This window comes from Diorhabda sublineata, chromosome X (genome assembly GCF_026230105.1).
Source record: "Diorhabda sublineata isolate icDioSubl1.1 chromosome X, icDioSubl1.1, whole genome shotgun sequence".
Classification (NCBI taxonomy): Eukaryota; Metazoa; Arthropoda; class Insecta; order Coleoptera; family Chrysomelidae; genus Diorhabda; species Diorhabda sublineata.
Window position 1 is genome coordinate 15522161 of NC_079485.1, and position 23275 is coordinate 15545435.

Here is a 23275-nt window from a genome sequence, read left to right on the forward strand (position 1 = left end):
AAAATTAGGATTTAAAATCTACAAACAACAAAACTACAGAACATATTTATGCATTTCTAGTTTTGTAGGGTTTTATTTTTTTTTTAAAATTTCATCGTCCAAACGTTGGCCGTTACTTCGGACTCATTCTTGGAACTTGGCTTCGGTATTTCCGTGTGCCGCCGCCGAGATGCCATTGACTTCGTGAACGATATTTTCTTTCAGTTCAGAGATTGTCGCCGGTCTTGTTTCGTACACTTTACTTTTGAGATACTCTCACAGAAAAAAGTCCATGGGGGTAAGATCCGAGGACCTGGGTGCCCAAGGGATGTCACCGAAACGGCTTATCAATTTGCTAGGGAGGAAATCACGAAGCAGGGCCATGGTCTCCCTAGCAGTGTGTGACGTGGCGCCATCTTGCTGAAACCATGTCTGTGAAGTGAAGGAATGTTCTCTCAATGTTGGGAATAAATAATCATTAAGCATTCGCCTATAAGCAACACCGTCTACGGACATTGCTTGCCCTTGACGATTTTCAAAAAAATAGGGTCCAATAATTATTCCAAAAGATAGTGTTCACTGTGTGAAATCGCTCAAACATTGTCTCACAGAAATTTTTACGCATATTGTGATCATTAGACTTAAGCGCTTGCACATATTGAATTTTAAATTAATGAAATTTAATATTCTTCTTCAATATTTCGTGCACTATAGTTTTTGGAAGCCCCAAGGCAGTCGCTCTCTTGCGAACGGACTGACGCGAATTATCGCGCAAACTTGCCGCGACGAGTTCAATGTTTCCATTCGTTCTCGACGCCTTGCTGGATCACGGTCATGGGTTGTTTTCTGCTGAACTTGTTGCTCGGAACCTTCGCACCCATGATCGAATCAAATCTTCACTTGGGGCGTCACGTAATCGTCGAATAATGTGCTTCACCGCTCAATGCTTATGGAGAAATTTTAAATTCAAACCCTAATTCTGCCACCGAACACCCGTTATAAATGACAAAGTTCGAGGCAAAAATAAGAAAAATTTTTGAAAAATGAAAGAAACTACACATAATTTGTACAGAAGCAGAATTAGTAGTACCAAATTATTATTTTTTTGTTTTGTTAACTAAAAATACAAATAATGAAATTTTCGGTTTTAAAAGTGACTACCGGATCACCCTGTATACGTACCTGTGTAACAGTGCTCGAACAGTTTTGCAGTGAAAGTATGTAACCCATAAAGGAATGTCATAATCGACGGTGTTGCTGGTGCCCACAAATTATGTCATCATTACAATCAAATGCATTGAATAGTGTAATATCCAAAATATTTTGATGGTATTTTTTTGGTACATCCAACAATAATTTGGTCAGTGGTTTGTCGTTATCAATGGATATTTGTAAACAATATGATAATGAAAATAACAATGTAAGTTTATTTATCAACATTTGTGAAGAAAATTTTTCAATTTGATTTATGTAATATATCGTTTATTATGTGTTTGTAATTCTGTCTAGTTAAAATGAAGGTAGTGATTTGTATTGTATTTTTACACTTATTTTGTGTAAATTAACTTTGGATAAAAAATATTTAATAAAATAAAAAATAAATTAGTATTTTTGAATGTATAGGTACAATAATTTTAAGAGAATCGAAAAAATACGGCATACGATAATATCAAGGTCACAATATTGTTTTCAAATATATTTGTTTATATGATTGTCTCACAACTCTTTAAAAAATTGTAATTAAGATGAATATAAAATAGTTAAAAATTAAATATATATTCTTAGATCCATACAAAACTAATATTTTATTATTAAAATGGAATCCTTTTATACAAATGAAACCAAATCTAATTAAATATTTTACAAAATTAAAACTCTAATTTTAATAATATAAATATATACATATTACGAGGCCACCTTGTACACGTGTTATTTATCGTAGTTTTTTAAGTGACTTTAGAAATACTATACTAATAGTGTTGTTTTATTTTTTATTTGTTTAAATATTTTCATGGCAGTGAATAATAACTACGTAACTTCTTTCTGATGACTTTGTTGTCTACCTCCCTTTTTATAGTTTCCAAGAAAATAGCTAACAAAGCGCAGTCGCGTATTAAGGCTAACCATTATCAATTAATGTTAATATTTTCCACGTTTGCTAGGGAATTTGCATTTATGTGTTGACAATATGGAAGTAAAATATTTTGATGATGTTGAATTTGATATATTGAAATGATGTTTATAATGTCTATAAATTTATATCATGTGAGTATTTTTATTGTCTGGAATCATTAAATTTTCAATTGAAACAAAACTTCGAATTATTAGAAACGGACAATAACATGGTGAAATGACACTTTTGAATGTATTTAACTTTCTTTATTCGCAGGTCAAGAGATAATTCTAATCTCAATATTAACACAAACAATCTTTATTTGTATGTCGTTAAAGCAATGTGAAATATGAAGCCACAAATTTTAGTAACTAATTCAACCATCCTTAATTATTTTAATATTTTTTACTAAAGCCTGTGTATACTTACGTAAGTAGATGATAACAAAAAATATAAATATAAGTAGTTTCACTACTTTTGGTATCTATTTAGATAAATCGTTCATAATAAATATTTATATTTATCATTTGATTAATGTATACAAACTACGATATTGTAATTTCCTTGGAATATTTCACTAGGTGAAATATTAATGTCTAAAATAATTCTTGTGATCTGATTGTAAATATTATTTTGTTATAGATGGCTGCTAGGGAAAAAGGAGCACGAGAGATAGGAACTGAACTGAAAAAAATTACAATAGATGGAGCTCAAACCTCAGGAGCATTGACTTGCACACCCGAAGTCTGTCGAAATGCGCGACAACGTTATGCACCCCCAGATTTGTCCGGCGACGCTCCGTGGAATCAAAAAAAGACTTATCTGTTCATCGGAACAATATGCGTGTTTTTTCTTTGGATGATCGTTTACAGTATTGTCAGTACATTCCATTTAGTGTGATTCCATGAATTATAATTTTTTTTTATATGAACGTTTTAAATTATAGTTTTATATGAGCTTTGTACATGTATTGTTTTACGAACATTTATTAAAAATATTTCAATATTGAGAATAAATAACCAATCAGATATCAAGTTAGAACGATTTAAAGGGAATAATTTGTATTAGGTTTGTTCCAACCTGTTAATTTGAACCGTTCTTGGAAGCTTTTAAATGATATATTCTGCGCAATCTCCTTTCATGCACGGTTCTGGTATCAGTACTTGCTATCAACCAATTATCGAAAAAACCGTCCCGGAAACAGTTCACGAATGATACCTAAGTCGGTAGGAACGCAAAATAGAATCGTTCGTTTAACGGTAATCTCCATGTTAGAACACATAAAATCTATTGCGCAGAATCATCACCGTACCGAGGACGGTTTTTTGATGGATTGGAACGAACCTATTGGTACAACAAAATACACCGAAAAAAGTTTTCTATACGTATAATACAGTAAAATTTAATCAATATGATATTATTAATAGTTTTTTTAACAATATAAATTTAATTTTTTCTGAAAATAGTGATTTGTGATTGTTCCGTAGTTAATATTAAAGATATAAAGAGTGGCATGAAAAAGAAATTGTAGTAATGATAGAGAGAGAAAGAATGTCGGTTTACCACTTTCTACCTAGTTTGCTTCACCGTTTCCATTCCTGGAAACTTCGACGTAGTGGCCAAACAAAGAGAAAAGAGTACAGAGTGGTATACCAACGCCCCTTCTCTCTTTATCAGCAGTTCGGGCTAATTTGAACAAGTTCCCATACCTCACTCTCTCTATCTTTATTATTAACTCTATACTCCCACAACTTGACACTTTGAAGTCATAGCGATCTAACCAAAATAGAGTAGAGAGAGATAGAGTGATACACGAATGTTTTAGCTCTCTTTATCAATAGTTCGGCTCGACCATATATGTAATACTCCTATATGGACAGTTGGTATGGGAAAAAAACGTCCTTACGTTACGGTGCCGACAATATTCATTTTCTCTCTCGTTCGAGACACTTTATCTATACTGCGCATGTTTTAGAATGCGCAGAACCGAGCTGGAACCTCGGAGGATAGAGAAATCGTTGCCATTCTGTCTTCCTTAGTCGGAACAGCTTCCACTTATAGAAAGTGTTCAACTTGAACAAGCCCCCATAAGTCGCTGTTTTCATCTTTATTGTTAATTCTATGTTCGTCGAACAAACTTGAAAAAGTCTATCTTTGATCAATTTGAATTAAAAAAGGGCAACTATTGACCAAATCATCATGAGAAAACAAATTCTTGATCAAATTGAACGTGGAAATGGCAATTTTTTAACATTTCAAACTTCAAAAAGTCAATTCTTGATCAATTTGAATACAGAAAGGGCAACTATTGATAAAATCATCATGGGAAAACGAATTCTTGATCAAATTGAACAAGGAAATAACAATTTTTGAACATATCAAATTTGAAAAAGTCTTTGAACTAAGAAAGGGCAACTATTGACAAAATCATCATGGGAAAACCAATTCTTGATCAAATTGAACGTGGAAATGACAATTTTTGAACATATCAAACTTGGAAAAGTCAATCCTTGATCAATTTGAATAAGGAAGGGCAACTATTGACAAAATCATCATGGAAAACCAATTCTTGATCAAATTGAGCTAAGAAAGGGCAGTTATTAACCAAATCAAGCTAATATTTGATCAAAATAAACTTGGAAATCAGTTTTTTTATCTAATTGAACTTGGAAGCAACAAATTATATCCCGCTTAAAAAAATCTAGAAATTTTTTGGAATGTTACAAAAATAGTTGACTCATCACTATTTAGAAAATACTGAATTACATTCATAAAATTTAAAAATAAGTCTTTTTTTTATTTTATTGCATTTGAGAAATAAAAAATATTCACAGTTTTTCACTGATTTTTCTATGTAGTAAAACGATCAAGTATTCGCTATTTTTAGAAACGTACTCAAACGACTTTCCAAATAATACAATAAATATCACTCCATCCTCCACTGACTTCTATTACAAAATTTTTTTGCAGCTTTTTAATCCCACTTCTCCACTTTGAGGTACCTAAACCACTTGCTGAAATGGACAAGACACTCGCAGAGTAGATGCTCTACTGTATCTATGGTTTGCTCGCGGACTCTGCATCGTTTTAAGATAGTATTTGACCCGTCAGAAGACCAAACATCAATTTAATACTGATTTTGGACATCCCGAGAAGTTCCTCATACTTTTTGGTAACACTTCACTTGATCCTTTAGTCATCCTTTTTGTTTCGTTGTTGATGAGTCATCTAATGAGGCCACGGTAGGAAGTTTTCTCCTTTTCTGTATGGCTATCTGCTGCCTCACTGCCTGGTAACCATATTAAGGTTACCTTATTTTGTAAATGCGTGCTTTTAGGAATATAGAAGATTGAGCATTCCAAAAACAAACAACATTTTTTTCAAAGATCCTAGGTTTATCGAGACAGCCCACAAAAGGACACCTCTGACACGGTAATTCCGCACTTCTTGCCGAAGATGGTTGGAAAGGGTTTACCCCAGGTAGATAAAACACACAGACACACATTAGGACGTCCAGAATAAGAGGACAAGAGTGTATAGCCAACAGGCTAATTCATAACAAAAAGGTAATTCCCAAAATCTCCCATAGAAGTCTATGCGCGAAACTGTAAAGAAAGAAGGATAAGGACCTGTCGATATGACAGATGCTGGTCACATGTTCTTCGCATCCATCCGCGGATTTATCCAGGAGTGGACGCTTAGAGGGACGGGACTTCTTACGCGCACGTGTGGTGGTCGAACAGCTGTTAGGAGGTTAACGGAACTCTTCGTGGCCGTGTCGATAAAAAGAGACAACGCTTCGAGTAAGTACAAATTCTCTTTTCACCAGAAACAAATATCCATACTTTTGTGATGAGGTATTTAAGTAAACACAAATACATGTTTTTATAAGAAACTTTATTGATTTATATAACACCTGCACATGTTTAATTTTGATATATAGCAAAAGGCAATTTTTTGATGTAAAATAATATGCAAATTTTTTTCAGGCGCGGCTTTTCTTTAGAGGAAGCTTTTCAAATTGCATATTCTGACGAACTACCCAGTGAACTCAATATATATTGAAACCCCCGCACACAGTTCTCTTACTGATGAAGAATCGGAGGATGAAGATTACATTGATTGTAACATAGATAGGCTTCCTGATCGCAAATTAGCTGGTCTTAGCAGATGGATATCAATACTAAAGGAAACCATATTTTACATAAGCGGATCAAACAGAAATCTTTAAAAACAGCACCGAAGATAGACCATTGGAATAGGGAATTAAAAACGTATTATCACTAGAAAAAAATTACTGTTGGACTGTTGGCGACCTTCAGCCTACATCTAAATTCTTTCCCGAACCAGACTACAACCAATATTATGTCTCCTGTTTTTCGATGAAGATGTTTTCCAACATTTGCAACTTGTTCTTAGTGGGTATAACATTCTCCCCGGAAAATGAAGTTATTGAGACATCCAAGGTGATATGCACAATAATATGGTCTCGAATGCAATATTACAGTTTATTCACTGTGCGAATAACAACTCAGTCAATAAAAACAATAAGCTTTTTAAATTAGAGCCACTCTTGATTATGCTGAATCAAAGGTTTCCTAAGAAATATCTCGCCGAACAAAACCTAAACTATGATGAATCAATGATCAAATATTTTGGCCGTCATCCAAGTAAGCAATCATCCGTAGACAACCGATAAGGTTTTGGTTTAAAATGTGGTGCATCAATGCTGCATATGGGTATTTTGTTGGATGTTATATATACCAGGGTAAAAATAAAAATTGCCGTTCTGAAGATGAACAGTTTTTTGGAAAGTGTACAGTATACAGAAATAGCAAAGGAGAAACACTTGCCATACAACTTCTTTGATAAACTTTTTACAAACTCCAATCTGTTAGTCTACCTTAGGGAGAATGGTTTTACAGGAACAGGTGCTATCTGTGATAATAGGATCCCAAAGGACTGTCCGTTGCCCAACAAAAAGATCATGAGTACACAATATAAAAGAGAAGTGCACGAATAGGGGTTTTCTTAATAGATGGCTAGACAACAAAGTAGTTACCATAGTGAGCACCTATTTTGGTATCCATCCCACCTTGATAATAAAACTATACTCAAAAACTGGGAAAAAACACAATAAAGATATGGGGGATACCCATTCTATGGACAAGAATATCAATTGATAGTGAGTATTCATTTAAAAAATGGTTATGGTACATAATCACCTGGTTAATAGACGGTTCCTACAAATGCCTGGTTACTTTATAGACAGAGTGGAAGAAAAATGACTCAACTGGAATTTAAATGTGAATTAGTGCAAGTGCATTTAACCAGGTATCTGTCGGAAGATCTAGTACTTCAATAAATAGCATTAAACTACCCTCAAACCTTCCAAATTGAAAGTAAAATTAAAAATAGTAGCTACAAATATCAGGAAGTGGTAAGGATAAATTCAGCACAGAAAATGGGAAACTCTTACTACAATCAGCTGATTCGACTATGTTTGGTTGCTTCTAAACCAAAAGTAACTTAAATTTTTTCCTAGAATTATTGTGCGCAATATGAATGGCTACTACGAACTAAAACGAATCCTTTTCTTTGTTGTATGACTTCCAAATCCTTCCAAATTGAAAGTAAAATTAAAAAATAGTATAGTGTTAGGGTAAGCGATGACATTAGATACGATAGACTCGACCACATTGTGATAAGTGTGCCAGATAAAAAAAGAAAAGACGTACAGGTGATGGATTGCTGCTCCATAATGAGGACAATGTATAAAAAGTGCAATGTATTTATTTCTGCCTAACATTGCCATTTGGCAACAAGTGTTTTTTTTAAATAAACGTTCATATAGGAAAAAAATGTACTTTTTGCATTAGTTTAGTAACATGTTTGTAAAAAAACTATTTAAAGTTGACAAAAAAAATAATTTGGGCTCTCATGCGTTAATATAGTGAAAATTATGTTTTTACTAGTAATAAAAAACATCCATTAGAAACCTGTTTTAATAAATTATTGAATACATATATATTTTAAAAAATATTCGGTATCCCTTTTCTGAAATATAGGATCCTAAAGTGTAAAATGTCATTAAAAATTTTTGAAACATTTTGTAAATTTTTAAAATTTTTTTTTAATTATTAATTAAATTCATGTTTTTTGTTATTTCACTGCTTGTAGCTACATAATTGTTCATCTTATTTATGACACTCCGATCTATTTTTCAGCTATCGAGATATTTACTACTTCAGAATAACTCAATATTGTATTCCCTTTAGGTAATAGACTCATTTTTTTTACAGGAATTTTCACTGAAAATACCGTCCATCACATTTAAGGCACTTGGTAGCTTTTCGTTTCGGCGAATGTGCTGCTCTCTGACTGTTTTCTTCCTCGTTTCTTTGATTTGTATAAAACTTACGGAAAATCCAAGATTCCACATGTTTTATAATATCCATTATGTCATATTTCGATACATTACCACCGTTGCAAAATACTTTCACGATCTTCGAAAAAATCCAAATGTATCTTTCGGTTTCTTGGAGAGGTATGTCTACATACTCCTCTTTGTAGTAATAAGGACTACCAGTTTGACACCATAAATTGTAATTTTTCATATAGTCAGCAGCTTTACCTCCAAAATACTCCATAACTACGTTCAATAGATGATGTTCGGCACCTCTGTTAGGAAATAATTCATCCAAGAGATCTTTAAAGTACTCAATAGTTAAGCCTATGACATCTTTGAGTGTTTTCACTAACATACCCTGTATATCTATTCCGAAAGCAGCAATGAGGTGCAAAGAGTATTGTGCGAATTCTTCAACATTGGGCAAATTTAAACTGTTCAAAGAAAAATTGTTTATGAAATTTGTAGTTTGATTACTAGATATCGTGTTTTCAGTCGGTAAGTTTGATAAAAATGCTTCAGCTTGTTGCTTATTCAAGGCACTAAAATCGTTAATATTAACTATTTTTCCATTGAAACTTATTTCTCCATTAGATGCAGAGAATTTTATATCTTTTTTGTTCATCAACTTATTGTTTCTTGTCAAAGCAGCAAATATTTCATCTTTCTGAGGAATATTACATATGGTTTTGATTACTTCTGCTCTACCTTTCACTTGGTTACCTTCATTCTGTCTAATAGTTTCTTTCATCAGTTTATTGAAAGTTTTTCTGAAAAATTAATCATAATTAATACAAAAATATAAACAAAAAACTCAAATAAGTGACACAATATTTTTTTAATGTTACTCAGAACATAATTGGCACTTTTTCTATTTTCCCCAACAAAAGCAAAGTGACAAAACATCTTAAGACTAAGTCAACCAATGATTTTCCATTTCTTTAAAAACAGAATTGCTAATCATTTCTCTCTCTATTTGTATAAAATTTGAATAATCAAAATAAATTAAACATTACTTTCTTATTCTTTTATTTGATCTAGATTCCTCGAAAACAATAGAAATAATTTCTGATTATTTTAAGACAATTGAAATGATTCTCAATTTTTGTAAAACAGTTGCAAACCATTTGCAAAATATTCAATTTTTTTATTGATTCTTCTAGAATCATTAAAAGAAGCCAAAGGATCAGAGAATAGTAGCTATGCAATATCGTTTAAATGTTAGTCCTTTTAGATGTTTTACCAGTTTCTCGACCAAACCAAATCAAACTTGTAAAAGTCAATTTTGGATCAAATTTAACTTGAAAATGGCAATGTTTGAACGAATCAACTTGGAAATGCCAATTCTTAATCAAATTGGACTTGACAATTGAACTGAAAATTGGATCAAAATGAAACTTAGAAACGGCAAGTTTAAAACCAATCAACTTGAAAACACCAATTCAGGATTAACTTGAGCTTGGAAACGGCAATGTTTGAACAAATCAACTTTAAAAAGACAATTCTGGATCAAATTGAACTTGGAAATGGCAATTTTTGAACAAATCAATTTGGAAAAACCGATTCTTCATGAAAATGAACGTGGAAAAGCCAATTCTTAATCAAATTGAACTTGAAAATGGCGGTTTTGAACAAATCAACTTGAAAAAGACCCATTTCAATCAAATTGCTCTTAGAAATGGCAATTTTTGAACAACGCTAACTAAAAAAGGCCAATTCATGATCAAATTGAACTTGGAAATGGACATTTTTGAACAAACCAAACTTGGAAAAACTAATTCATGATCAAAATTAACTTAGTAATAGAAATTTTTGAAAAAACCTCACTTGAAAAAACCAATTTATGATCAAATTGAACTTATAAAGTGCAACTATTGACAAAATCATCAGGAAAAACGAATTTTTGATCAAATTTAACTTGGTATTGGAAATTTTTGAAAAAACCTTACTTGGAAAAACCAATTCTTTATCAAATTGAACTTAGAAAGGGCAACTATTGATCAAATAATGATAGAAAAATCAATTCTTGATTAAAAATTGGACTCGGATGATATGAGATGTTACAGAAACCCTTATCTAACCCTAACAGGGTTGGTGTGTATGGTTCCAACAACTTTATCTATATTAGTTTATATCGAGCCATGAAACATTGTGTATTATAAAGTTCAATAGTGTCTACTTAAAGTTAGTTGAACGAGGCCACAAAATATACTTTTCATTGATAGATACTTCAGCTTTAACGAGCATCCCTGAAAGTGCGGTTTGAAAAATTGTAAATAGATAGCTCCTAAAAAACACGATAAGACAATAGTGCACCAAGTGCATTGGTTTTTTCCAATAAAACTTAATTCGCTACAATATTTATGGAATGTATACAGTCAAATCAAACTTTCAAACCCAACAATGTCAACCAAATATACCCTATTAGTACCAAAACCAAATAAATTTTATAAAATCGATATTTTATAACAAAAATGTCAGGTATTATAATAGTGCGAGTTTACACAATTCTCTCCCAAAAAATAGTCATTAATTAACGACGTTTAGGTCTTATCGAATTTTATATAGGTTTCGGTAGTAAAAGCCCTTTCTTAGATAATGTAAAATATTAAGAAGCTAAAATAAACTTATTTGAAAAATGTTAGCTTGTCATATGATGTGGTAATTTAATATTTTTAATTCTATTCATATTATTGACGAAGGGATCAGTGATGAGATATTAATAGGATAAATATATTACCTGTGCCTGTTACTCCTCAATGATTCTTGATAATCTTGTAGAACTTGAGCTTGTGATTCATCAATCATAGTTTTACAAGATTTGAAATTGTAAACGGCATTTCCAAAGAATAATATCGATGAGCTCAACTGCACGATAGTCAATAAGTTGGGTTTATGGTTACGATTGAACCACTGATCATATACATCATAACTTGAATTTATTATACTAGCACCACTGACTCCAATATTAACCACACCGACGGTATTTACCACAGCTCCAACTCCCTAAAGATTACACAAAGTATTTTAGATATAATTGAACATTTTTCAATTATACTGAAATAAAGTTTATACAATTACCTTCCCTATGTTGACTCCTTGACTAACTAGTTGAGAAACTAAAGCATTAGCACCAAAACCAACAAAGCCGACGGCTCCAGCAAGGATATTAAAGTAAATACCTCGAGCTTCAGAATTTTTGAAATTTAGATCCTGCAAAGTAAAAAATCGTTTAGAAAAGTTTAATAAAAACTAATGTTTTCAACTAACTTCGTCATGCTTCACACGATCTGCAAGATGGAAACTATTCTTAGCAATACTATATAATCCCGATATTGTTCCTACTACAGTTGCACCGACAGCTATAGCTGGAATAGCTGGTATGCTTGCCACTCCTGCTCCCAATAAAAGTACTCCAGATCCAACACCTCCAATAGTACTTACAATATCTCCAGTTTTTAATATTGTTTTACTTGTATTACATGCAGGAGATTTATGACTCTCCAATATGACTCTATTTTCTTGTACTTCATATCTGCAGTTAATATTTTTATTAGAAACCTTTCAGAATATATTTACCTTCTACTTGAATGATATGCTTCATTAAAACATCAGACTTTTTAATTCAGTGCAGATATTGAATATCCTAATGAAAAATGAGACTATAAAGGTTCCAGATAGGCTGGCAAAAAGACTTCATAAACTGTACAGAAAACCTGCAATTTTACAGGAAAGACTTGATGATTCTGCCACTAGAGCTTAATTTAATAAAATTATAAAGAAGATTGAGTTTCTGAGATTTCTTTGTCAAATTTCCAGGAAGAACACTATTTTTATACAAACACTTGAAGCTTTTTCAAAATTTCCCCAAAAACAAAAAAAGTTTCGCCAGGAAAAACTGATAATTTTGACGAAGTAGTTGTCAAGAGATCTTAATCAAATTGTAAAAAGTTAGGTGTTTCCATAGGAATTTTTAACAAAATTTTCCTCTAAAAAGACTGGGCAATTTTGAAAACAATCCAAGCAATTTTTTTGCTATAAAACTTGATAAAACTGTCCAAAAACTAAGTAATTTTAAAAATATTTCAAATTAATAGTTTTGCCAGGAAAATCTGATAATTGAATGGTAATGAGTTAGCTTAAAATTGCAGGAAGAGTAATTTTTTGATGAAAATACTTTTAATTCCATAAAATTGCTGGATAGCTATTTTGACAGGAAGGTGTAATACTAATTGCAGGAAATTTGGTAATTTTGACAAAAAGGAATTACCAAGAAAACTTAAATTGTGAAAAGTAAGCTCGTCAACAAGAATTCTCAATAGAGTTTCCCGCACCAAACCGCCAAAAAAGTATTTCTAGGTTAAGTTTCCAGCAAAATACTAGTTTGATATAAATATTTACAACTTCATCAGATTCCCAAGAAAACTTGGAAGTTTTGCCAAGACCTGATAATTTTTTAAAAAAAGGAATTGCCAAGAGAACTGAATTAAATAGTAAATAGTTATCTTCTGAAAAGATTTCTTCTTAAGTTTCCAGGAATAGTAATTTTTGGATAAAAACATTCGTACCTTCACGGAAGGCTAAGAGCTGATAATTTTGTCAGCAAATTTCACATGAAGATGTAATAAAGATACCAGGAAAAAATGTATTTCACGACATTTAAAAAAAAACTTGGAAACTGCTAGAGCATGTATTAAGAAGGCCAGTACAGTTGCTAGGAAAAAATTTTCAGCACTCTATATTAGGTCTGCTGTACCATTACAGCTTTGATAATTTAATAATTATGAGTAATAACAAATGATGTAGTATTGAATTGAATATTGAAATGTATTAATTTGAAATGTATATGGAAAAAGTATAGTTTACCTTCCATTCTTTGGCAAGATCATTATGCATTCTGGCAGTTTGTTATTTTCAATATACAATTGCCAAGTATCATAAACCCTACCAATTTCATCTATAAATATTCTGCATGGATCTTCAGAGTCCTTACATTTTCTTAAAACAAATATCGGAACTGGACTAATGTCAACTTTTGGATTATAATTTGGATATTTCTTGGCTCGTGATTTTTTTTCATTTGGAAGTGGTTCCATGACATTATATATAAAAGAGATTTCCACTTGATCTATATGTTCAGCATACAAATCTAAAACAAAATAAAATATTTAACTAAACACTTTCTTGAAAATGTCTTTTTTCAAAGATCCCAATTGAGATCCAAATTACACTACAGCAATATCAGCAGTTTACATTTGATTAGTCAACTATTGAAAACCTTTTTTATTAATTGAAAACAAATACTTCACTTTTTGAGCTGATAATTAAGGTGCATACAAACCCATAATTACAGCATTCCACTAATTTATTGCAAATAGATTCAGAATTTACTCAACTATTTTGAAATATCTCAAAAGTACAAGGTACAAGCAGATTCTCACCCATTCACTATTGGGTTCTCATTAACAGTGCTGTTAATTATTAGCGTTGAGAAAACAGTAATTAAGCCTCACACCAAAAATAGTAAATTATCCAGTTTACAACATTCCATATTCCATTCTTACATATTGAACTAAAGACACTCCTCGAATTTATATATATACATATATATATATATATATATATATATATATATATATATATATATATATATATATATATATATATATATATATATATACATATATATATATACATATATATATATATATAATGAGATTTAAATATCTACACTACCTGAAGTATTTCATTATGTGGATATTATAAATGTGACATCCGGTACATATGATACCGCATAGGACAACCGGTTTAATGAAACAACGAGAACCACCTATTTCCTCCATTTCCATTCTACCTGGAACAGCGATAGGCGCAAGTTTTCCGCGTCATCGATTTTGGCCGTCAAAGAAATTAACTTTGTTGTAAAGTATTCGTAAAGTGTACACTCAAGTTAATATATTAGTTTGTAAATTTTAAGTACGGTGTTTTATTAATTTTTAAAGAATATAAGGGACATAACAATAAACATAAATCTTATGTCATAATGGACTTTTAACTGAAGAACACCCAACTATGGATAGTTTCTGATATCTCAAAGGGATTAGGCAGCATTTTTTCAAAGCCTTCCATGCAGCTTGAATTTTTCCTACACTTCTAACCAATTTTAGAAAAACCTGGACAAAAAATATGATTAAACCTTCCTTATGAAACCCTGTACCTTTTAATGAAAGCTGTCGAGTAGGATTTTGTTTTATAATATACAGATGAAAACATACAATTTACTCCAACCAATAAAAAAAAATTAGTACTTACTGTTATGTTTCAAGATACTTTTGAAAATCTTGTCAATTTGTTCATTCTGATTATCAGAATAACCATTTTCTTCCATCGGTTGTCCAAAAAGGGCAAAGCCAATCTTATCTTTCAAAGATGAATGTTGATTAAAAGCAAAACTATCATAATCTCGATCTCCCAGCATATCAGCCATTATTCCTTGAAACTTTTCTGCATCTATATCGTTATTCTCTGACAAATCATCTCTGTGCTCAATTCTCCTTTGCATAATCAAAAAATCGCGACTATTTTTCAAGCATAACAGGAATGTATCTTCAACTCCATCTGGGCTTTCTTCAATAAGACAGGATACAACTTTTATTCGTTCATTTATATTTTGCAGAATGACAACAGCACAAGTTTGAGTGTCTACCAAGGTACACAAATGTTCTAATTCAACTTCTAATAGGGCTTCTTTTAGGGAGAAGTGACATTCTTTGTTGTCTAAATCCCATCCCATAAAAACAAAACTTTCACACAGTATATCTGATATCTCTGGATTTCTTAATTTATTCATAAATATATTGGAAAATTCTTCTTTTGAAGTGTGCATATATAGTAAAACTACTTTTCTCTAAAAATCAAATATTAAATTAATATATTAATTTCAACCAGATTTGTGTGGAACTAGAACCTATTTTTAGAATACATATTCAATAACCAGTATGAACAGGCTTATATTTATAATAATAATATCACCTTAGATTTTACCTCATAAAGTGTTCTTGTAGAAAATAGTTTTTAGCTAATGGCTTTTTTAGATTTAAATATTCTAAATGATGTTTTTGTCTAGATAAGTTGGTTATTGATAAAAAATTAGTTTGATTCAATTTCACTAAGCAAATTTATCTATTAATCATTTTTTTATTACTTTGAATTTATAAAATAATAAAAAGTGCCTATCAATAAAAATGATCTCATCTAATCATTATATAAGCTACCAACAATCTACTGTGTCTATAAATATTAATGAATCATGATCAAATGGTTATTTTTATTAATTACAACCACTCCCCAGGACAATGAGGACAATAAATGCATCTTATTTTTTGACCAGAACTAATATAAATAATAAAGACTGCAGCTTATTAGTGAAAAAAAAACAAAATTCCCTTTAATTATGTAATATTTACCTGAGCAGAATTGCAAAAAAGAAAATGGTCTTTGGCATACTTCAAGCTGATTAAATCAAACTTTACATGTGAGGTTACAATATGCTTAGATATTTTTTTGAAACAACTTTTTGCAGCTTTCATTTCGATAGAATCTATAAAATAGATACCAAATATTTATTTCAGTGAAAAATCTAATTTCAGGAAAATGTACTGCTAAAACCAATATGTAAACCATCTGTGCCTAAAATATATGTCACTAATTTATATAAATACCTTCTGAATCATCCCCTCGGTGATCTTCAGCTCCTGTTTCCATGTCCAATTGCTTCACTATCAAATTAAATCAAAAGCTTTAAGAGTTTCTATGTTTAAATTTTCTGCAAAATAAAGTTAAAAATGATTGGAAGGAATATATAACTGGAAAATCGTCATTCAACTTTTTGATAAAATAATTGTATAGGTATAGTAAACAATGGTATCAAATTCTATAAGTATGTTTTCAAATTAATCATAATAAACTCAATAAGCTATTAGATATTCTTCCTTCATTTTAGAAAGTCATATAAGTACAGTAAATAAACATAAAACTCTTACTAATATCAAAGTTTATTATCTAAGATAATGATATAAATAATGATTTGATAATCTTTATGGTCTTTCAAGACTTAATCAAACATATTCTACATGATGTATTCTAATATACTTAATGTACATTAAATTTATATACATATATTTGAAGAAAAATTATTCATACATTTATCAATATTGATAAATATACCTATTTTCAGTAATTGAATATACCTTTGACAAATCTCTTTGAAATCTAAGAGGATATTTTCTTTTCATCCAGCATTTTTAAATATCTGGAAAATTCTAAAATCTGTTGCATAGATAAATCACAAGTTGATAGATGTATTAATTGAGAATAACATTGCAAAGCTTTCCTTGAGAGCTGCATATACTTCTTGATAAATTTAGATTTAAGAATAATCATTTAATAACAATTAATTTTGCACCTTTCAACTAGATGCTATGTGAAAAGTTAGTTAAGCCATTGAAGCAATTTTTTACTGCACAACCTTCTAAAGTTACCGATTGTCATAGGAAAATAATTGCAAATATTTTGTTTCTTATTATTTTCTCTTATGTAGAGTTGGTAAAGTAAAGTATTTTGGACTCCCGTCACTTGATATTCATTAATAATTTGTTTTGATTGATGAATTATAGCAGTCTAAGTTTAAGGGGTAATTAATTTCACTTTAAATTAATTACATCATAGCATCTGCTTATATTTTACAGAACTAAATTTTATTTGTTTAGCACTTATAATTTCTCGGTAAATGGAAAATTGTTTAACTTTAAAGATATCTCACCAGATACTTTTTAGATTAACCTTTGATAAAGTTGTGGTTATTTTGGAACAATGATAAAAAGTACAAAAGCTGAGGACATTTATATATGATTACATGAATATATCAACTAATCCATACTTATTTTTCTTAAATATAAATATGGATGATTATTAAATTTGAATTACTATTAGCAATATGTGAAACTAAATCTTGCAATGAAATGTAGGAAAAATAAGGGATTCACATTACGCAGCAAATTACCAATTGATGTAATGTATTAAAGGCTTTACACCAAAAAAATATGATTTTACGATATACAATGAACAATAAATTATAACTATGCACAATTGCTTTATCTCTCATACTTACAAATTTATAAAATTCTAATTTGAATAATTATGACATAAAACATATATAAATTACAACTTTTGGAATCGTTGGTGATATAATACCAAACACATTGTTCGCTGTCATTATACCTACACTCAATATTACACTGTAGTTATTTGTCTTCAGTGATCAAAAATTATATTTTAGATTTTAAGATGTCTATTTGTAACTCCATACTGTCGAAATTCTTTTACCTAAAAATTATAAAGAGCGTTCCTCAATATGTATCCCGTGGTGGTATATGATAGTACGTTATATGAATGCATGTGTAAACGTCATATTATATATGAAAAAATTTAATATTGATAAATGATTGAGAATAGTAGTGAAAATTATTTTATGCACTTTACATATTTTTATTATTTAATGCATGATTATAAACCTATTTATAAAGTATATTATTATTATTGACCGATTTTGAAATGGCGATAGAACATTGACAAAGAATCGATATATCGTTCACGTTCATAGATGTTTCAAAAATTTTTTATGAGTAAATATATTACGATGTTGCCAGAATTATATATTATAATAATGTATAGGTTGAAGTAGGATTAAATTAATTTGTTGATTGAATTGCAACAATTTATTTAAAAGAAATTCATACAACTGAAAATATAACAACAGAAATTAAATTATTTGAAATTGTTTAACAACAATAAACGAATTTTGAACAATGAAATGAGCACTAAAAGAAATGCTGGGTCTTGAGATGTCTGTCTCGAACTCCCTTCTGACGAAATTCTTTTCCACAAACTTCACAAGGAAAAGGACGTTCCCCAGTATGGATTCTTTTATGAGCCACAAGATTAGAGTTTCTGAAGAATTGTTGTGAGCACAACTGTAAAATCAAGATTTAATTGTTTTTTAATTATTCTCTTTAAACTTCAATTAAAGTGATATGGTACTCACATTACATTTATATTTCCTGTCATTGGTGTGTAGTCTAAAATGCTGGGTATAAGCGGCTTTATCTGAGAAACGTTTTCGGCAAACGTTACATTTAAAGGGCAATTGATCGGTGTGAACTCTCTTTATATGCTTTCTTAGATATTCCTCCAAAGTGAATTTTGCATTACAGCCCTCGAAGCTGCATTCGAACATCTTAATTTCTACAATTTTTTCGGAAATAAATGAGACCTACGTTCAAAAACCAAAATATCAACAATTTTTTGGTCTATAAAAAATCCAAAAACTTAACCTTATTTGGATGTGGGGCTCACCCTTTTGTTCTCTTAAAAAATTGAAAAATTACTATTTTTTAGGTTAGGTTTCTTTCTCTCCGAAAAAATAAGATATTCTTTGAACAAGTTTTTAAGTACAGTTAAAGGAAACAAATCAGGGTTTTTCGATGTTTCATTGGCCAAAAAATGTTTGGTTTTCATCTTTGGTCTAATTTTTATCCGAAAAAATATACAAAATAAAAAAAAATTGAAAATGTAAATTTTTTGATTTTTTATCAATTTAGAGAAAATTACAAAACTTTTACAAAATTGGTAATAATTTGCAAAAATTGTTTAAATTATGATACATAATTGTTTTTGTTTATATTGTACATTTTTGTGAGTACTCTTAGGAAAAATACTTTATTCGAAAAAAAATTTGGTTTGTATATTTTTATTTACCAAAAAGTATTGAAAACTTTTTTTTCAAACTCAAGTCTCATTTTTATTTCAAATAAATAAAATGAAAAAAAAACATGATAGAAGATATTCATTTTTCGATTTTTTGTTAACAAACATAAGGTGGACTAAACTGAACTAAACCATTTTTAATAAAAAAAATTGGAAAATCTCTTTTTCTTGTATAAACTCACCTTGATGGGCTCGTATCTTATGTTGTAAAAGAAGATATCTTCGACGAAAGCTAAGACCACATATTTCACAAGCAATCATTTTCAATTTTTTGGACTTCTCGTCAGATTCAAAAGGTACTGACCCATCCTGAAATGTTTTAGGGAGATTATGTTGTTTAAGGTGGTAATGTACGGCCGACGAATATTTTCGTCGACTGCACAACGAAAGTTCGGAAAGAGATACCGCTCTAAAGTGTAAATGAGCGTAGTGTAGCTAAAGACATGAGACGACGTATAGACACTTTTAACTGAAATACAGATGTTCGACTCACTTTTGTTGCGCGCGACTGTCCCTTACACTGTTATTTAGTAATTTAGAAATGCTGAAGATTACTCCTTAAATATATTTGAAATATCAGGATGGTGTCTGAACAGACTGGACAGAAAACAAAAATTAATATTTACTTAGTTTAAAAATATTATATTTCTAATTATCTAGGTACATATAGTTTCTCAATAATATGTTTAACGTTTAAAATTTTCTGTTATACACCTTTTGGTAAATTTAATACTATTAAACAGTTTTTTATTTCCCATCGGTGTCCCGTTACTATTAACAATATAAACCCGATAAATTGCGAATAAAAGTGGACGTTGAATGTTTGTAAAATAAACGCGAAGGGAAGCGTGGCCGGTTGTTTAGTCAGGATGCACGATCTTGGTGGTAAACCACCCTTATCTGAGCACTTGGGTGAGAACCAAAGCTATAATGATAAGAGATGAAGTGTTTTACGTAATATAAACAAACTCCCCACATAAAGTGGAGAGATTTTGACCTTGTATTATAAGGGACAGTCGTTTAGTGAACTTTGTCTTGAAAACACGTCTTTTCATTTTCGCATTTTCACGAAATTATCTTACAGTTCAGTGCAGTGCACGTGCAGTGCAGTGCAAAAAACACAAAAGTGAATTTGACTATATTTGTGTGGCGAGACTTATTCAAGCAAATATGCCAAAATACAAGACCAATTTAACTCCTGGCAGTGGACGCAAGCAAAGTATACGTCAGAGAATGAAAAAAATTCGTGATAGCAAAAGGTAGGTGAAAGTGCTTCAAACCAAAATAAAAAAGTGATCTCTCTTGCAAACCGAGGGCAAAGTGTCAAAAGCCGAGCCGAAGGCGAGGTTTGCAGGTGCACTTGTTTATCAACTTTTGAATATGAGTTTTCGTAATCATTTCCGAAAAACTGTAAACGGGGGTCTAAGAACTGAAGAATTGGTTGGTACAGTCACAAAGAGATTAATTCATTATCACTTCAGAAAAGAATTATTATTGCATTGTAATGAACTGCTTTGAATTAGATTACAAAGAATTGAAATGAAGTAAATTTTTATGCAACGGTGGAATTTTTTCGAATTGTTAAACATTGAATTAAAATTAGTAAAGATTTCATTTGAAGTGGTAAAGATTGACTTTGAGTTGGTAAGAATTGATTCTGAATTCTGAAAATTGCATTTGAATTGGTACGAATAAAATCAGATTCCAAATGATTTGGAAAAATGTGTTTGGGATTAATTGAATTATGTCAATTTACATGAATTGAATAATTGTATCAATACTGAATGCAGTTGAAGTAGAATTGAATTGTACACTTTTATTTATGGTACTTGTTAGCACCTTGACGGTAAATTTAATACTTTCACAAAAAAATTTTAACGCCAAGTTTGATACATATGTCCGATTTGGTATAACACCTGTTTTATAAGTTTAATTATTCAGTTATACATATAATACCACTTTTCTTGTTATGATGTGTTTACGGAAATGATTCCGAAAAAATTTCTTCAATGTATTTTAACTGATTAAAAACAATACAGTAAGTACATTCCACTCACTTACTTGCAGAACAAGGCAGTTACTTTGTGACGAAAATGTAACTCCCAGACCGATAAACGTAGCTACAGAAGAAATAAACATTCCAAGTACTAGTAGTAGTGCTACACCACCACACCAGGATGTACGAGAAGAAGTTGCGGCTAGTAATAGTAGTGCTACACCACTACCTTTTAGAGAGGACGTACGAGTCGAAGTTGCGGCAACAAGCTCCACGTATTTGCAGATAGAAGATGGTGTTCCAAAACAGCGAGAAAGTTTACATACTCCCACCCTACTGCAAGGACCTCAAGAAAAGTTACAATTCAAAGTAACAGGTCGGCGAATTGTGAATGTGAAACATTTTTTCAATGACATTATAAACTTTAAACATGTAGACATCTTCAATTGTAGAAATGAGAATTTAGAAATAGTGAGTGAATATCGTCAGGGATTTCGAAGTGTTTTTACAATTAAGTGCACTAACTGTCTTGAATCTAAGAAGGTGGACACTGATCCCGATCCTACTATTTTAAATGTGAATCAAGCGATTGTCTTAGGTGCAATATCCACTTGTGGTGGTTTAGCACAAATAGAGGAACAATTGGGGTTTTGCGATTTGCCTGTAATGAGTTCACATTTGTACCAAAAAATACAAAATGAATTGCCCGACAGTATCCACGAGTTAGCTTGGGAAATAATAGAACAAGCTGGCGTATAAGAACGCAGAATTGCTATCGAAAAGGGACACATAGGTAAAAATTCCATTCCATACATCACCGTTATAGCTGATGGAGCCTGGAGCAAACGCTCTTATAAAGTAAATGATGCAGCATCATAGGGAGTAATCATTGGTCAAGAAACCAAAAAGGTATTATTCCTAGGAATACGCAACAAATATTGTTGCTTGTGTGCAAGAGCCAAAAACAAGGAAGAACAACCAATTGCACACACGACAAAAAAACTGGCCGATGCACGTCCCTGTGATACATCAGTATCAAAAATCGAATACCGCAATCACTTGTTGCGAAATTATTGTACACGGTTGCGCGCACTAACCCAGAAGAAAACAAGTTCCAAAAATCTGCCTGTTAGTGTTAAACAAAGGAATATTTTGATGAACAGTATAAAACGTTTACGCAGTGGGATTATTGGAGCGATCAATTATATTACCACTGAAAAAAGCGAAGAGTATCATGCTGAGAAAGTCCGATTATTGAAAAAAGACATTTACAACGGACCCTACCACGTTTTTGGAAACCACGAAAAATATGAAACATATTTCTGTTCTAAAATGACAAATATTGACCAAGATGAACAGAAAAAAGGATATGATTGGGTAACTGAAATGAAAGCTTCCGGACTGTTCCAGGATATTTTGTGTGTCGCAGAACGTGTTACGCGAAATGCCGAAAGTTTGATTTTAAATATGGACAACAATGACGCAGAATGTTATAATTCTGTTGTAGCAAAGTTTGTTGGCGGGAAAAGAATCAATTATACGGCGCGACGCTCCTATGCAACAAGATGTGAAGCGGCTGCCATATCCTACAACGTACCTGCTGGCGAATTTCCGCGCTATATCCATAAAAAAGTGACCCATGCGAGCCCTGGAAAGTATACCAAAAAGATCATTGCAAGACGTGCACAAAACATTGCATGGAAAAAAAGTAGGCGAACATTGTTTTCTGGCACAATAAAACAAAAGAGAAAAGCAATAACAGAGGCTGATAAAGATTATGGATTACCGTCATCAGATATGCATGAAGAAGAATACGAATCAAGAGTTAAAGAATTCCTCAATAACCTTCATCTGAGCAAAGAAGAATGTGAGATTTTACAGAACAACACAATCGGCCAAGCAGACTGTTTATTGTGGAAAGAGACTAACAGCTTCTGTTTTCGGACAAATTTGC

General features: G+C 31.2%; 3 protein-coding genes across 8 annotated transcripts; 1 reads left to right on the forward strand and 2 right to left on the reverse strand.

Moving 5' to 3' along the window:
- The first annotated feature begins 1226 nt into the window (after positions 1 to 1226).
- LOC130451539 (uncharacterized) lies at positions 1227 to 3617 on the forward strand. 2 transcript variants are annotated; one of them, XM_056790617.1, is made up of 2 exons: positions 1227 to 1399; positions 2735 to 3617. In XM_056790617.1, exons 1-2 carry the CDS (start codon positions 1361 to 1363, stop codon positions 2990 to 2992), a joined length of 297 nt encoding a protein of 98 aa, XP_056646595.1. In that variant the 5' UTR covers positions 1227 to 1360; the 3' UTR covers positions 2993 to 3617. The 2 variants fall into 2 exon arrangements, with proteins under 2 accessions (XP_056646595.1, XP_056646596.1); XM_056790618.1 differs by lacking the exon at positions 1227 to 1399 and adding an exon at positions 2157 to 2244.
- Positions 3618 to 5970: 2353 nt separating this feature from the next.
- LOC130451540 (uncharacterized) lies at positions 5971 to 18158 on the reverse strand. Of its 5 annotated transcripts, none has more exons than XM_056790620.1 (9): positions 17785 to 18158; positions 16223 to 16326; positions 15968 to 16101; positions 14814 to 15408; positions 13368 to 13650; positions 11772 to 12036; positions 11583 to 11714; positions 11242 to 11507; positions 5971 to 9271 (listed from the first exon to the last, which is right to left on the reverse strand). In XM_056790620.1, exons 2-9 carry the CDS (start codon positions 16263 to 16265, stop codon positions 8401 to 8403), a joined length of 2589 nt encoding a protein of 862 aa, XP_056646598.1. In that variant the 5' UTR covers positions 16266 to 16326; positions 17785 to 18158; the 3' UTR covers positions 5971 to 8400. The 5 variants fall into 5 exon arrangements, with proteins under 5 accessions (XP_056646598.1, XP_056646599.1, XP_056646597.1 ...); XM_056790621.1 differs by having other exon boundaries at positions 5977 to 9271; positions 17886 to 18158; XM_056790619.1 differs by having other exon boundaries at positions 5977 to 9271; positions 17671 to 17887.
- Positions 18159 to 18262: 104 nt separating this feature from the next.
- On the reverse strand, positions 18263 to 19647 carry LOC130451541 (zinc finger and SCAN domain-containing protein 23). Its single transcript, XM_056790624.1, has 3 exons — positions 19508 to 19647; positions 18604 to 18803; positions 18263 to 18532 (listed from the first exon to the last, which is right to left on the reverse strand). The coding sequence occupies exons 1-3, from the start codon at positions 19584 to 19586 to the stop codon at positions 18380 to 18382; spliced, it is 432 nt and encodes a 143-aa protein (XP_056646602.1). The 5' UTR covers positions 19587 to 19647; the 3' UTR covers positions 18263 to 18379.
- Positions 19648 to 23275: the final 3628 nt, after the last annotated feature.